The sequence below is a fragment of the Nelumbo lutea genome, chromosome 4, assembly GCF_056320005.1.
Source record: "Nelumbo lutea isolate HS-2025 chromosome 4, American lotus-T2T, whole genome shotgun sequence".
Taxonomy (NCBI): Eukaryota; Viridiplantae; Streptophyta; class Magnoliopsida; order Proteales; family Nelumbonaceae; genus Nelumbo; species Nelumbo lutea.
The window spans coordinates 85,326,808-85,343,746 of NC_142687.1; the positions used below are offsets into that span (position 1 = coordinate 85,326,808).

Consider the following 16,939-nt stretch of genomic DNA (forward strand, 5'->3'; position numbering starts at 1 on the left):
ACTTTGAGAACCCGTTCACCCGTTTGAAGATTAGAAACGAGCTCAGATCTGCTACCTATAATCTGTTTCTATATCTCTACCCACGATACATTACTGATGCATTGGGAATATCTTTTTTGTCATTAATATTAGAGGTGCAAATGTATTGGATTATGATTAGATCCGAGACCTAATCCTATTTGATCAAATCCAGATAATTTTTTATCTGATTCAAGAAGATTCAATCTGATATAAATACTTTGTGGGTAGTAGATTAAGAGTAGATCTGTTCATGGGCCAGGTAGCTCAATGGGCTGGTGCGACTTGACTCGTTATAAGTTGGCTTGGTCATAATTTTAGGCTTACGGGCTTGGGCTCGGGCCTAAAACATTGGGCCTGACTTTTTTTTTTTTTTCAGGCCAAGTTTGGGCTTCTTCAAAAAAGTCCGGCCTAAGCTTGAGTTCGACTTGATACTATATATTAAATAATAAAAATATATATACAATATTTTTCTTCACTTTTTTTTCAAGTAATTGTGAGATGTTTATTGTTTTTGAGTTTTGAAGGTTTTTAATATAAATAAAGCATTTTTTTATTGAATAAAAAAGAAAAAAAATATATTTTCAAAATTTTGGCCGAGCTTTGGGCTTTATATGAGAGCCAAGCTTAGGCTCAAGACCTAGGCTTGATGGTCAGGCTAGGCTCGGGCTCAGGCCTGAATGTATTATGTTTATACATAGACAAGCTTGCCCGAACCCGCCTTGGCCCAACTCATGAACAAGTCTAATTAGGAGTGCTTACAAATTGGGCCTATAATTTTATAGGTAAAAGCAACATTTTCAATCCATTGTTGACCTTATCAATTGAACTATTCATCAAAATAAGATTTTGGATATGGTTCTAGTAAAACCAAAAAATTGATAAAAAATTGTTGACCTAATTAAAAATTGTTTGACCTAGGTAGTTGGACTATTGACCCATTTCGACTTGGTGATTGGATCACGGGTTGCACACTAGATGTGTATGTAAACTTCTAAAGACCATAACTTTGCACTTAAATGTCTAATTGAGGTGATCTTATTTTATTTTGAATAACTTTTCAAGATCAATACATTTGTAGGTGCTTTTTTAACGTCAAATTAGGAATGGCAACGAGCAGGGTTTAGGGTGAGGATCATATTCTTCGTCCCCGATTCTAAAATTAACTCCATCTCTATCCTTGATCCCTATCGGGGATAAAATTTGTCCTCCAACCCAGATCTCCGACGGGATGAGTTACTCGTGGGAACCTGAGTCCCCAAAAGTTTTTTAGATAATAATATTGTTTTGAAAAATAAATTTATTTAAAATAAATAAAAACTTTAAATTATAAATAATGTTTTAAATGATTTAACCCAACAAAATTTCAAGTTCCTTTGCCTAAAACACCTATTTGGCATTAAACCGGCACTGATATTATGATAAACAGCAACAGTGCCCAACACTATCTAAGTTGCTGGGGTTGAGGCCATTAAATGCCATTCATAACTCCAATGAAAATCGTACTTTGTAATTCGGCTTCGGTCCCATCCGAACAGTCTTTACTATCTTCGTACTAATATACTTTATTTGATGATCGGTGATGGAATTGCTGTGGTCCATGTGCCGTGACGGGTCAAAAATTTGATCTTGAGGGCCAAGAAAATTGGAGATGATGGAGAATAGAAACTAGGCAAAATTTTCTACAGAAAGTTTTTTCTAAGGTTAAGGTTAAAAAATATGAATACTATTTAACTTCGGACTGGGTTAAAATTGAGGCATTATCCAATCCGACCTACAATAAATCATTCTAATTCAAGCCCAACCTAATTCACTTCACAATTACTTGTCTCTGCCCCTATTCTGTCCACGTGGCTAATATCAAACTTTGATTGCTGAGTGTAGCCCGTTGGCAGACCGAGGGAAACTCGGTTTCATTTGTAGCCTGGATTCATTATAGGGGGCGTTTTGGTTGTTTAAACACAAATTTCATGTTGAAGGTAAGCCCTAGTTAGTGTTGGGTGATGGACTGATGGGCCTAATTCACTTCACAACTCATAGAAGAAAGCAAATTTCGGGGAATGGAAATGATTTGGTGAACTAATGAGTTAGGATAGATAAATAAAATTTTCAAAAAGAACGTGATGATGACAAGTGTACCTAGATTTGGAGTATTATGGTTTGAATCGTAGTCGTCATCTCTTCCATTCCACGACTTCCGATGGCTAGAGACAACACGTTATATTATACGTTGGTATAAGATATCAAATGGATCGACAAAAGCCACCATTGAATGGGTCGCACAGTTTGGTAAACAACACGACCTCAGACTCATCCCATCTTCTTTCATCATCTCCTTTTGCCGAGCAAATATCATAAACAATTCAACCAAGAGAACGCAAAAGATTGTGTGAAGATGAAAATTCTTACTAGCCACGTGGAAGAATCATGTTAACATTCTGAGTAATTAAGTCCACGTGTTGATGATCCACTCGGGCCACGTAAGTCCTATTCCCCCTCTCGGCCTTTGATTTTTGCCAAGAGTGACTAGCAACAAGTCAAAAACTGTTAAAGAGCTCAAATTTTAATTTGAACGCCAACCAGGAAATCTGCTTGACTGTTTCTCTAAGTAACAAAGTATTTTAAAATCCCAAAATCATTAGAAAATCTTGCCGTTGGTCCCCATCTTCTGAAACTCTGCAATACGTGCCAAAGTTTTAACGGATCGAATCGGTTAATCAATTCGATTCGTTTAGCTTTAACAGAATATTCGAATCCATTGTAAATTTATAATCGAATTGAATCACGGATAGAATCAGATCATTTACATCGAATCCACATTTGAAGGTTGTTTCTCATAGGCTCCGCACAGGTTACCAGAACCTTATCAATATGTATGGATCGTGTAAGGATATGTTTGGTTTGAAGGAAAAGGTTGGAAAAAGAAGGAAAAGTAGGGAAACATATACAATTTTTGTAAAGGTGGAGATGGACCTACTAAACGTAGACCATTTCCTGAATTAGGCAAAACATACAATTGCTAGCATGAGATAAGGATAGGAGCCGTAGACAGGGTGTCAATTGAACCAGATCTGGTCCAATATGAATCCATTACAAATATATTAGATGCGATCCAATCCAATCTGATGAGTGTTTTGGACCATTTAGATCGGTCCAATTCAATGTCTGGACCGTGCTATCTGTTAAAAATTGTTTTAATTTAGATTAATTCCAACTCAAACCTGATCCATTAACACTTCTTAATGGACTAGATATTGGTTCAATCCAGCCCAATCCAATATAAATCTATTATGGATGGGCTATATCCAATCCAATCCAATAAATATTTTAGATCATCAAGTTTGGACTGGTTCAGTTCAATATATCTTATTGGCCCATCCAATTAGTCTAAATTGATTTTGATTTAGACGGGTAAAACCCAAGGTTCAAAATATCGATATTCCTGATACGTCGGTAGGGGCGTATCGGACTATATCAATACTATTCTTTTACTTTCTTTATTTTTTTTTAAACTAGTTCAAGGGACCAGTTTAAGGCTCCTCCACCCCGTAAACCGTTCAGAACCCCAATACATTCTATGGACATATCGAGGAGTTCTCGAAATGATATGTATCAACCAATCCCCTACCAAGACCCATCAACATCAAATGGTGAAGAGGGAATATCATTTACAGTTTACACTAATTGGGTACGTAATTCCTGAACATCTAGATAAAGGGATTCAATCCATGAAGATTGAACACCACACACAATTTGGATTTTGGAAAGACCACTGATTGTAAGGCTGAGATATGGTCAAGCAGGTTGAACCATGGCTACCCGGCCGTGGTCAATTCAGATCAAAATAACCTTTTGTGTGTATAATTCCAACCATCCAATTTAGTAGAAAGAGTTGAATCGGTAGACAGTGGATTGACATCATTTCAGGAAAGGGACCTACGTTTAATTAATTCACATTGACCAAACTACAGCATTTCAGAAACCAAAGATTTTAGACCATTCCTCTGTGATTGATATAGCGAACTGACCAAGCAAAGGATCGGGCTGAAAGGGAAGAGGAGGATGAGTGGACTCAAAGGAATGATTTTGATGACCAGTTGCAACTAGGAAGCAGCAGGAAAAAGAAAAAAACAGACCATTTACAGTTAGCACTTAGCAGAACAGATGGGGGATAGGATAGTACAGATAGAACATGATAATGGGCCAGTCACCAGTAGGACCTACATGGTGGTGGGACCCCCTAATCTTCAAAATCATTCTCTTCCTTTACTTGTTTTTTTGGCCAGGACTCTACTCAATAATAATAATAATATTAATAATGATAATCACTAAATTACCCTTTTATGTTAATGAAAAAGAAAAGAATGAAGGAAAGAATGTTTCTGCTTTCTGCTTTCTACTTTCTACTTTCCAGTGTGTTAGTTATTTTATTTACATCCCAGTGATGGAAAGGACATTAGAATTTAGACAGCGAATCGCATAACGAACTAGTGGGCCCCATTCGACCCCGGAAGTTTTACTCTCAAGCGAAGTTGACTGTCCACCGTACACGTGCCCCTTCCCCTTAAATATTCCTCAAGTTTGCTAACTGTCATCCATCATACTTGTACAGATTCGGACGGTGAAGATTCCTATTAATATACTGCAGTAAGAACTAAAGCTTTGTTTGGTTTGAAGAGGCAGTAGCGATTCCCTATCTTTTCCTTCAAACCAGCGATTCCCTAGCTATTATTCCTTCTTGTCTCTGCCCCTGGTTTTTTTTTTTGAGGTAAGACCCCCCTTGTACTATGGGGTCAGTGATGAAGTCCCCCTGTACTTTTTTTTGCAATAGATTTCCCCTCAACTTTAGCTGTTAGATAAAGACCCCTTAGCTGCTAAGTTAGACGATGGAAAGCATTAAATTATCAAAATACTCCACTAAATTTTTTCTATTTTTTTTTGCCATTTTTTCTTAAAACCTATTTAACCTATTGTTTTCCTTCTTTTTGAGTTTTACTTAACATACCATGATTATGCCTTTGATGTTTTCCTTCTTGCCGAAGTTGCCTGGACTTTTTCCCTCTTTTTCAATTCATTTTTTTCCTATCAGTGCTTTTCTTGCGAAAAAAAAAAAACAGAGGGAGGAATCCGGCTTCAGTCAAGATCAAGGCCATAATCATGGTATGTGAAGTGAAACTCAAAAAGAAGGAAAACAATAGGTTAAATAGGTTTTAAGAGAAAAGGGCAAAAAAAAAAAAAGAAAATAGAAAAAGTTTAGTGGGGTATATTGGTAATTTAGTGCTTTTTATCATCTGACTTAACGACCAAGGGGGGTTTTTGTCGCAAAAAAAAGTACAAGGGGGACTTTTCCACTGACCCCATAGTACAAGGGGGGTCTTTGTAATTTACCTTTTTTTTTCATGGGACTACACTAGACAACGGGGTACATCCCCAAAACCATAACCTCCCAATCTTGGAGTTGGATACAAGTCTCCACTACAACCAGCCAGAGACCTTACTAATTAGCCAGTTGGAATCTTGGCTCTATTGTCTTTGATTTGAATTTATCTTGTGTCATGGTCATGGCAACCATATTGTTTTGATTAAATGAGTTCACATCTCCTCCCCACAAGGGGCTGCCCCACAAAGCCCCACAGTATATTTCCACCGTATATTGAGAACATATTTCGATGATTGTATCAGAACGATAATGTCATCATTGGAAGATGTTCCCAATACAGGGCGGGGATATGATGTGGGGGCATTGTGGGGCGGCTCCTTGTGGGGAGATCTGATCTCCTGAATAATGGCCCTTGGCTGAAGATACACCCTACTGACAGTTGGGGTGCCGTATTTGATGAATTGACAATGGAGGGTGACAAACAGTGGCGAATCATCAACAAGCGTCAGTTTTGTCTTAATCATTAACTGGACCAAAACCCATTGTCTCTAGGAATCATGTAAAGGGTACAAATTTCATTACCAGATGCAAATGTCGATTGATTGATAGACTTGGAACCCAAAGACATGTATTAGGTGTAACGACCCAAGATGGCTAACTAAGACAAGGAGTGCCTTTGAAGCATCTTTTCTATTTATGGGTTTAGGACTTTAGGCCGTTTGGCATAATATCCTCAATAGTCAAAAAAATCAGACTGAAAGTGAGTCCTGACCTTCTAATTAGGAGCTGATTAATTGGATTATTAAGAGAGATTTATCATTTATCTGGCCAATTGATTGCTGTTCAGAAAGTTCTTAGTTTCTTAGAGTGTGTTAGGCCAGACCCCATCGTGGATTCATTGGATAGACACTCTTGAACCTTGCACTAGTAGAAGTGGGACTGATTCAGGATCAAAAGGCTTACAATTAGCAGGGTATATACAAATGTTTTGACGAATATCTATTTTTGTTTTTCAATTTAATTACTGAGAAAATGGCATTCTAAAATATTAACCCCCTCACAAAGTGAGAGGTCAAAAATAAAGCACACAAATTGTTTGAATGAACAGAGGATCAAGTCAAGGTATTGATTCGAGAAAACCTAACCTTATCTTCATCTCCTACGCTAATAGACCATCAAATTCTAGCAAATGCGTTTGGAGGCTCGGTCAAGTGGCTGCAAGATTTGTGGTAATGAACGATCTTAACATTTCTGAAATTGACAGTCACTAACAAAGATTTAGATCGACACACATGGACAGAAAAAGTCCCTATCAACACTTACTTTTCCAAGCCTTGCAAATGGTGATCCTGAATCCTAACTAGGGCAAAACAGTATATATTCGCAACTGCCTGTGCAGATGTTATAGATCGCCAAACTCCAATTCTGTGGAAGAACACAGCGTTGGTATGGTCGGCAATTAGAATGCTGTTATTAACATTAAACACTGAATGCTATGATGTGCCCTGACTTCAATGCAGGCACAGCAGATGCAAACCAAGACAAGAATTACCTTCCACCCATAAAGAATTAAGGCCAAGGGATACAGTAGTGCAATATGTGGGGTGGGTAATGAATTCCCACGAGGGGGCATTATGACCCAAGCTTGACAGAATAGAGACAGCTAGTGTCTGAAAGCAGTTTCCTTTGAAATGGTTTTAAGGCTTAATGATATTGAAACTATTACAAGCCTACCAATTTGCATACCATCCTCGGCCAATAAATGGCCAATGACCAAGGATAAATCAAGCTTTGACTGAGAGTGCAGGACCTATGCACCGTTCAGGGAAAGTTTTAGAGTAAAGACATATTTCTAGTAAGAGATTGACCTGTCACAGATGCGCCAATATATAAAAGTAACATGCATCTAAGTGGTAAAGATCTTGTAATAATACCATCAACATAAAAATATGAAATCACAAAATGAAATAAATGTAGTACCGCTAAACAGACCAAAGTTACATACACATTGACATTGGTTGTGATAGGTAGAAAAACAAGTGGATTTTAGGCCGCTCTTCATCTGCTGAAAAACAGGTTGCCCAATTCAGGTGGATTTTGCTACAATGGAATAATGAGATATTCATGCAGCATTTTTTACATGCAAACTGCCGCCCACATTGTAACTGTAATTCATAAAGGGAGGGAACAAATCCATGTTACAACTGTAAAGTATATCACAAATTAGAACCTTGAAGGCAAATGGACCATTAGAATCGCCGAAGATCTTTAGGTGGCTTGAAGTTGACAGGATGAGTTTCTGGGGTGGCATTCTCATCTTCTTTCCACATCTTAATGGTCTTGTCTGCTTCACAAGTAACGAGCCTTGACCCAGTAATATCATAGGAGAGAGCATAGATCCCAGCTTCACTATCCAATGATCCTGAGTCAAATAAATTTGCATCAGCACCCATCCTCTTCCATAAAAAATGAAACAATTACAACAGCTGTGCATATCAAATGTGACACTTACCGGGTTGGACAATAGTTTGAGCTTGCTGGAAGTTATAACCACTTTTCCAATCCCAGAACCACAAGCTCCCATTGTCACCTTCAAGAAAAAGCATTAAATATTTTCGTTAGGAAAGAATAATTTTTAGCATCACCTTTACAGAGGCTCTGCTTCCCATCATTCCGTAAGGACTCCTAAAGTCAAATTGGATAAATGGGAGGAGATGACATTCTTAGTGCAAAGGCAACACATGGAAGGATCTTATGGGATTAAAAATGACCACCGCAGATTGCCATAGAAGTTCAACCTATAACTATTCGGGATAATGGGAAAGGAGAAGGCAAATCATTAAAGAGAAGATCAGATTGGGTACTTTATGATCCTCTAATCAGAGTAGGGTTTGGGGAGGGACAGATGTACGCAGCCTTACCCCTGCACATACAGAGGATGTTTCGAAGATTTGAACCCGGGTCACAATGGGACAACCCAACCGCTGCACCAAGGCTCACCCTCAAGTCCGATGATCTGCCAAGTGTTATTTACAATATAACCACATCGCCTCCCTCCCCCTCCCCCCCCCCTCCCCCCACCACACACACCCCCCCCTGCCCAAAAGAAAATAGAGAATTGGCTGTCCACGTTCTGACAGCTGGGCTCTCCCTGTGTGACACGTAGATCACTCAGAAACACATCCAGCACTGATACTGTTACAAGGAGTCTATGTGAATTAATGTGTCATGTGAAGATAGCTCTGTTGACAGCCCAGGTTGTTGAATTTAAACAGCCAAATTCTTCTCCCCAAACACATTCTTTCCTCCATGCTCAACATGATTACTCCAAACGCAGGTAAACATGACAATTTGTCTGTTGAACAAGTACTATCAATCTATTTTAATTTTGAGATGTTAAACAACTCAACTTGTAGACTTAACCCTAACTATTTGGCATTGGCAACATGAATCCAGTGCCACCATAGTGTGCTATCAAGAGAAACATTTTCTGACAATTTGAGAGTCTTCATAACATTTTCTGCCACCTTAAATCACGTTTTCTTTCCTCTTCCCCTTGCTCTTTTAGAGGCTTTTACTTTCACCAACTCACTCACTGGTGCAGCCATTGGTTACCAATGGAGAAAAGCTATTGGTAACCAACTCACTCATCTTGTTATCAATTGGAGCAGAGCTATTCCCAAATCCTCTCTAATGCACTCATTCCTGGTTCCATCTTCTCTAGCCTTGCTAGTCATCTATCTCAACATCCTCATCTCAGCCACACTCATTTCTTGGACATGTTATTTCTTCAATTTCCCAACACTCTTGAGCTGTTACATAAACTGGATGAAATAGAGTAAATAATTCCATCACATAGAAAATATTGACAGAATCTTTCACATTCACTCAGGACAAAAGTTTAGGTGATAAAAAGACACTACACATGCAATGTACCTGCTGTTGCCATCACACCATCCTCGTTGACTGCCATGGCATTTATGATTGTTTTCTGTTGGGAGCTGCCAAAGAAATATAATGTGGTTTTCAGAGATGTTAAGAGATGCCAAAGAAATATAACTCATTCATAGAGTTATGATGTTAAGAGATGCCAAACAATTAATTTAACAGAGTAGAGTGTGGTTTCAATGTGCCTTTTTTTGCCAATAGTTTTAATGTGCCTTGTATCAGGAAAAATAAGGAGAAAAAAGAAGCAAAAAAGCAAATATGCTGATCTCTTCGATTCAGAGTAAACTAGAAATCAATTAATAGCATCTTCAATGGATACTTATAAAAAAAATAGTATCATCAATGGACTAGACACCATACGTCCTCTAAAATACTATTCAATGTATGAATCTGAATTACACTTCACAATTTTCTCCTCCCAAATAGGCTTCTATTTCTTTTGCTGTTACACACTTGTGAAGGTCCATTAAGTGTACCTTTATCCATATGTCCCCTTTTCTCTTAAGAAATGGTTGCAAATCAATCCTAGAAATAATCCAGGGCTGATGCCGTTATAAATTAAATTATTGTGCTTCTGTTCAAGTTTGATAGGGCCCATATGAGTAATGGGCCAGGCCACACAGATACCTAAGGCCCAGGAGTACCTGCTCAACCAGCCATCACAAAAGTATATTCTATAAGGAGCCGTGAGCCCAACTAACTGAAGAAGTTCATTATCCTCTACCCACAGCCATCACACAAATCTAATCGTAAGTTGTTACAATCAGCCAACTATACAAGGCTTGATTTGATGAAAGAAGCAAGACCAAAAACTTTTTTCTCACTTCTCTCTTTTCTCCCTCCTCTTCTATGGGAGGTTGTGTTTCCGTCAAAGAGATACCTGTAGTGGGTAGTAATCTACTACCAAAGTCCTCAGTCTTCAGTACCAATAAAAGGTCATTTTCATCCATGGTCAAGTCTTATAAGGCACCATTTTTTGAACTTCTTTTAGACAGTTTAAAAAGAACTCATTACCAAATATTTTATAGAACCAAAAAATTGGTATCATTAAGTATTAAGGAGTGGAAGAGTATCCTTAAATGGGGGAATTTTTGGCTAACTTACAGCATATTGTGCATAAACTCTCCTTTTGGAAGGTTAAACTTCTTTATGTTGTCTGCTGATGCAGATGCAAAACAATTCCTGAAATTCAAAGAAGACCATTTTCACAAGCAAGCAAAGGAAAGAAGATGATGCTTTGGGGGATTTGGGGGTTCAGTCCGTGGGGAACAAGCAGAAGTAATAGTACAGTTCTTTTTTTCAAAGAAAACATTTACCAATAAGAGTTGTTTATGCAATAAGGCACAATTTACATGTTTAGGTACATACTCTTTAGGATGAAGTGCCATCGCTCGAACAGACTTCTTGTGATGTGTGAGTGTCAGCATTGTTTTTCCTATAAGAAGGGGGCAAGTAAGCAAGTGATTGAGAAAACAGAATGAAACCAAATGTAAACAGTTACCATAACGAAGGTCCCAGAACTTGATAGTTGTGTCATGAGATCCAGTAACAACTTGTGGATCCTGAAGACAAAGAGTTAGAAAAATAAGTTTGATCACAAATCCGAAATTTCTGCTTTTCTCATCAACTGCTATGACATGCTAATTAGCATATTCAATATTCATCACCCCACAGATTCATATAACCAAAGGTGCCAGTTCAGAAACTATCCTAGCTTTTACAAAGAAAAATTGGTGCTGATATGAAATTAGAGATTGCTTCTGATATGAAATATCTTAAGTATTTGACATCATTGTTATGATCTTATCCTTCATAATGTAGACTGCCATAAATTTTATTTTCAATTTTGAGTTGGAATTTCAGCCCAAAATAAATCAAAGCTTCAACAGAATTCAAACTTTCCTCAAACTTTTTTGAGCCCATGTATCAAGATTTCAATGTCACTCGCCTCAAATAATGGATAAAATCCAAATTTTGCTTCAGCAAAATCAGAAACATGCATGGCATCACATATATGAAAAGTCCAAAATGACTTGCCTAGCCTATTATTTATAATATTGAACATATGACTTAGAAACAGATAGCTATAATGCTTACTCTAGTTATTAATAAACTCCTTTTACATCTTGATGGTTGTCCCTAATCTTCAGTATTCATTAACTAGGGAGTACACACTTCCCCACATTTAAGCTTCTCTCTAATAATATTGAACATATGACTTGTAAGCCTCTGGATTAACCATCATAACTATTATGCTTGCTATCAGAGATCAGAGAATTACAGGAGAAGATCGAATGGAGCCAAAAAGATAGACTGGCGAGGCCAGCTATTCTATTTACAATAAGAGCTGTACACTAAAAAGAGGGAAAAGACCAAAATACCCTTGTTGCATCTAAAGTAAATAAGAACAAGAATAAAACAAATAAAACATAAAACTAAGGATAAAACATCAATGCAACACTCACCCTACTTGTCACCGAAATCACTATTGCTGCAGGTGATGAAGCCTTTTTGTAAACACATCTGCAAGTTGGAGCTCACATAGGGAGTACACACTTCCCCACATTTAAGCTTCTCTCTAATAAAGTGTTTATCCACTTCTATGTGCTCCATCCTGTCATGTAGCATTGAATTGACAGCAATGTTAATGGCAACATTATTGTCAAAGTAAAGTGACAAAGGGCCATGAATGTCAAACCCTAGTTCACCCAATTCTTTATCCACGAGATCTCTGCAATTCCATGAGACATGGCCCTATACTCGGCCTCCATAATGGATCTAGCTATTACATTCTCCTTACTCCAAGTGACTAAATTACCTCTTATAAAAGTACAATACTGACTGGAGGACCTCCTATCATCAACCGACCCAACCTAGTCAGCATTTGTGTACACTTCAACCTTTAAGTTATCACTTTTCTTGAATAACGGTCCGGTTCTAGAATACTCCTTAAGATCGTTGAGAATCCTCTCTGCAGCCACCAAGTAAGCAATCTTAGGTGCATGCATAAATTGGTTAAAGTATACCCACAACATAGGCAATATCTGGTCTGGTCATGGATAGGTATAAAAATCTCCCACAAGCCTCTGGTACTGCTTCACATCTTTTATAGGATCACCACTACAATCATCCAACCTGTTATTTGCATCGATGGGAGTATCAGCAAGCTTTGATCCAAGCTTACTAGTGTCCTCCAACAGTAGGGGTGCAAATGGATCAGATCTGATCTGAAATCCAATCCTATTTTGTCGGATTCAGATATACTCCTGTCGGATTTTCGGATCAGATCAGATCAGATAATAGGATCCAATCGAATTTGAATAAGCCCTTATTTGATCCAAAAAAGAACCAATCTGATCTGACATATATATTGTCTATTTATTCATATATGTTTATATTGCATTTATGTAATTTTTTATATTATTTATTTATTTTTGTGAAAACACATGTACATATATGATGAAACTAGTTGAAAATTTTGTTTTTTCTTTATATAGACTGTTATTTTTTTTTAATTTTCAGAAATTAATTGGACTGGATCATATTCAGATATCTGACATTATTAAAGAATTCGAATTTGAATATGTGTTTGTAAGATCCGATCGGATCGTCTGCTTGTACTATCGGATCGGATTTGGATTCGGATATACCTTAATTCGAATCCATCCCGATCCGTTTGCATCCCTATCCAAGAGATCTAAGATGTATTTTCATTGGGGGACAAAGATCCCTTCTTAAGATTGGGAGACTTCAATCCCAAGGAAATAATGCAAGGGTACCAAATCTTTCACTTCAAACTAAGTAGCCAAAAACTCCTTCAATCTGTGTTTATGAGATCCAATCACTCGTGATCACCATGTCATCAGCATACACCATCAAAATTGAAAATTTTCCTTGCCCCTCTTCACAAAGAGAGGTGCGGTCTGACTGCTTAAACCCCATCTGTTGTACAGCCACAGAAGGCTAAACCATGTAAACCCCTTCCCCTAAGTTGCCATTTAAGAAAGCATTTTTTATGTCAAACTCATGAAGATCCCAATCCAAGTTAGTTGTCAATGGAAGTAGAACTCAAATGGAATTCACTTTGGCCACCTTTGTCAACCCCTGGCTACTAAATTTGCCTTGTACCTCTACACCATACAATCTGCCCTACGCTTCACTAAGAACATCCACTTACATCCTACTAATTCCTTTCCTTTTGGAAGATCCACCAATTCCCACATGCCATTCTTACGCAGGGCATTGATTTCTTCCTTCATTGCATCTATCCATTCAGGAATAGATAGAGCCTCAATAGTTTTGGGGATGGGGACATTGTCAATGGAAGAGAGGAAAGAACGAAAGAAAGGTGAGGCATTTTCATAGGAAACATAATGTGAGTTAGGATGATTGGTGGTACAAGATCTAATACCCTTCCTTTGGGCAATAAGAAGGTCCAGATCACTAGTAGCAAGGATATCAATATCAATAGGATCAGAAACATTAATAGGGATGGGAGTACTTGGCTGAGGAGGATCTTCCCCCGGAGTATCCAATGACATCGATCACATGGCTTTAGGTTGATCCACAGCTCTTGAATTTTGTTGACCCTTATGATGATAGAGGAAGACACAAAAGGGGGGAGGATTGGGAAGAGGAGGAGGCTGAACCTGAACCAGTTTCTCCTCAACCCCACTCTCCCCTAAGGAGAAACAGAAAAAAAGGGTTCAAACTCAAAGAAAGGATACATCCATGTATACATATTACTTACAAGGCATAGGGTCAAAACACTTATAGCCTTTTTGAGAAGAGGAATAGCCAAACACATAGGGGATGGCTTTAGGATCAAGTTTTTATTTTTATTTTTTTGAAGAATAAGAATACAATTTTATTAAAACAAAAACAAGATACAAGCTGATCAGTTGTCTAGGTGACACCCCTTACAAAGAAGCAAACATCCAACTTCAGTTTAGACTAACTGATTCACATTACGATTTTGAATCTCTAACAATTCCCAAAAGTTATCAGCAAAATCTGAAAATCTGATTTGTTCAAATTCTGGTAGAGTAATGACCCAGATTGTGACTAGTTTGCCAACTGAAACCACGACCTCTTCAGTCCTTTCTTTTCCTTCAAACAACCTCCTGTTTCTTTACCCCCACAAAGACCAACAAACTGCAAAGGGGATACAGCTCCAGACAATCTTAGCTCTTAGACTTCCTCTATACTTTGGCCAAGAAGAGAAAACCTCTGCTGAAGAAGATGGTTGGAAGATAGGCCTCCCAAAGAGAGAACAGTAGTAACTCCAGATACAGTTTGCTAAGTAACAAGAGTAGAGTCTGTGCTGTACAGTTTCCTCATCTGATTTGCACATATAGCAGTAGCTCACCAAGCAAAACCCCCTACTTTTCAGATGATCTATTGTGAGGATGCTATCCATTGCAGCCAACCATGCAAAGGCTTCAATTCTTGGAGGAATTGAGTTGCCCCAAATTCCATGCACCAGATCATTAGTTACACTATCCTTGATGAGTTTCAAATAGAAAGATTTCACTGTAAATCTTCCATCCCTTCTCTCCTTCCACCACAGACCATCTTCACAATCAGTGGAAATCCGAATCTTCTCCAGCCTATCCAGCAATAGAACACATTCCTCCAGCTCTTGGTCGCGCAGGGGTCTTCTGAACTGAAGACTCCAAACCACCTTATCACCACTTCATAGCATTGGGCCACAGAGACCTGATTTTCAGTCAGTCTGTACAGCCTTGGGCAAATATCACAAAATTTCCCAACCCCACTCCAATCATCCTCCCAAAATCTCACTCTAGACCCAACTCCTACATTAAAGCTAACCTGACCTCTAAAGTCCTGGTTAAAGCTCATTATGCCCTTCCACACTCGTACCCCATATGAGTTTAGAAACCTCCCTTGTTTCCCATCCAAATCTCACCACTCCATACTTTCCTGCCACCACTCTTTTCATACTGAGTCCCTTTCCTTATCCAACCCAAACCTCCATAACCCCAAAAGAGCATTGTTGAGTAGTTTTGTTCTTCTTAAACCGAAACCCCCTGAAAGCTTTTAGCCTACAAACTTTCTCCCATCATACTAGGTGAATCTTTCTTGGACCTTTTGTCCCCTTGCAAAGGAAATCCCATTGTGGAAGACAAGTCATGAACAAAATATCAACCTCCAAACACAGATATAGGAAACGAAAACAACTAATCCTTAGGGAAGGAGTTGGTGTGGGGTCTTATACTCCAACAACCAAGAAGGCATGGGATTAATAACATAGCCAGCAGATAACATAGCATCCACCCAAAAGCACTTAAGGTCATAAGGACATGCATGTACACTAACATACCCTGAGCAACTTCAAGAAGAAGATTTTTTATTTCAGCAATACCATTTTGTTAAGGTGTCTTCGCACAAGAGCTTTGGTGAAGAGGTCCACATGCAGCAAAGAACTTAGTAAGATCTCCATGAAAATATACTTTTACTTTATCGGACTAAAAGATTTGTATCTCAATTTGAAACTAGGTAAAAACCAAACGCTGGAAATCTTTCACAACCTGAAATGCATCAGATAAACCCATGTGCATTTGGAGTAATCATCGATAAGCGTGATAAAATATTTGTAGCTAGTCTAAGAGGGTAGAATAACAAGGCCCCACACATCAAAATACACAATATGAAAAGGGAAATATGATATTTTATTTCTCAATGGAAAAGAACTTCTACAATGCTTAATTAGTTGATAAATTTAACTAGTGTTTTAAAATGTGGAGGTGTGATGCGAAGCGTTCCACTACCTAGAGGCATGAGGCGGTTTAGAGCGTAAGAGGCATAAGCCTCCTTAAAAGGAGGGGGATGGGGAGGAAGAAGAGGAAGGAGGATCTCAATTTTCTTTATTTTTAATAAAAATCTTTTATATTAAGAAGAATGAAGATGCATAGCACTAGTTGGATTTTGAAAGGGGGTCCGGAGGCAGAGCCTCCAACCAACTTTCTTTCTCCTTATCTTTTCTTTCTTTTTCTCTTTCTTTTTCTTTCCCTTCCCTTTCTCTTTATATAAGGTGTCCATGAGGCACATGAGGCATACACCTTTAGTACGCCTCAGGTGTAGCATATGAGGCGTACGCCTCTTACACTTGAGGCGTACACCTCAGAGGTGCCAGTGCCTCTGGCATACGCCTTAGGCTGTTTTGGGGGTGCCTTGCATGGAGGCATGCCTCCAGGCATATGCCTCCCATGCCTTTTAAAACACTACGTCTAACATTGTAACTCATCTATGGTCATGGACTTAAATAATTCTAGAAACAAAAGTTTTAAGGACTCAAAAGACGCATGATGAAGACGGTTATGCCACAAATAGACTCAACTTACAAGGGATTGACTCATAGACTCTATAGCCACAAGACCAACTCTATTTCCAACATGTAGAGACCATCAACCAAGTTCCCTCTACCAACCATCTTCTTGCCTTCCTAGAGGCCAAATCCTAAAATACATATGAATGAAGGAGAAAAGTCACTGAGCAGTTTAAAGAACGAGCAATGCTACTAAAAGAAAACAAATTAATAGCTAAGTTAGGAGCACAAAGTAGGGGTGCTCA

The 16,939-nt window shown here is 38.4% G+C and overlaps 1 protein-coding gene across 2 annotated transcripts in view; it reads right to left on the reverse strand.

The window, feature by feature from the left end:
* Positions 1-7,305: 7,305 nt before the first annotated feature.
* Positions 7,306-16,939, reverse strand: part of PRL1 (pleiotropic regulatory locus 1) — a 54,726-nt gene continuing 45,092 nt past the window's right edge. For both annotated transcript variants that reach the window (XM_088984707.1, XM_088984706.1), the window contains 6 exons: positions 10,848-10,908; positions 10,715-10,781; positions 10,451-10,528; positions 9,335-9,399; positions 7,911-7,988; positions 7,306-7,820 (listed from right to left, as the gene is read on the reverse strand). In XM_088984707.1, the coding sequence (XP_088840833.1) occupies positions 7,648-7,820; positions 7,911-7,988; positions 9,335-9,399; positions 10,451-10,528; positions 10,715-10,781; positions 10,848-10,908 (522 nt within the window). In that variant the 3' untranslated portion in view covers positions 7,306-7,647. The remainder of the gene's footprint in view (positions 7,821-7,910; positions 7,989-9,334; positions 9,400-10,450; positions 10,529-10,714; positions 10,782-10,847; positions 10,909-16,939) is intronic.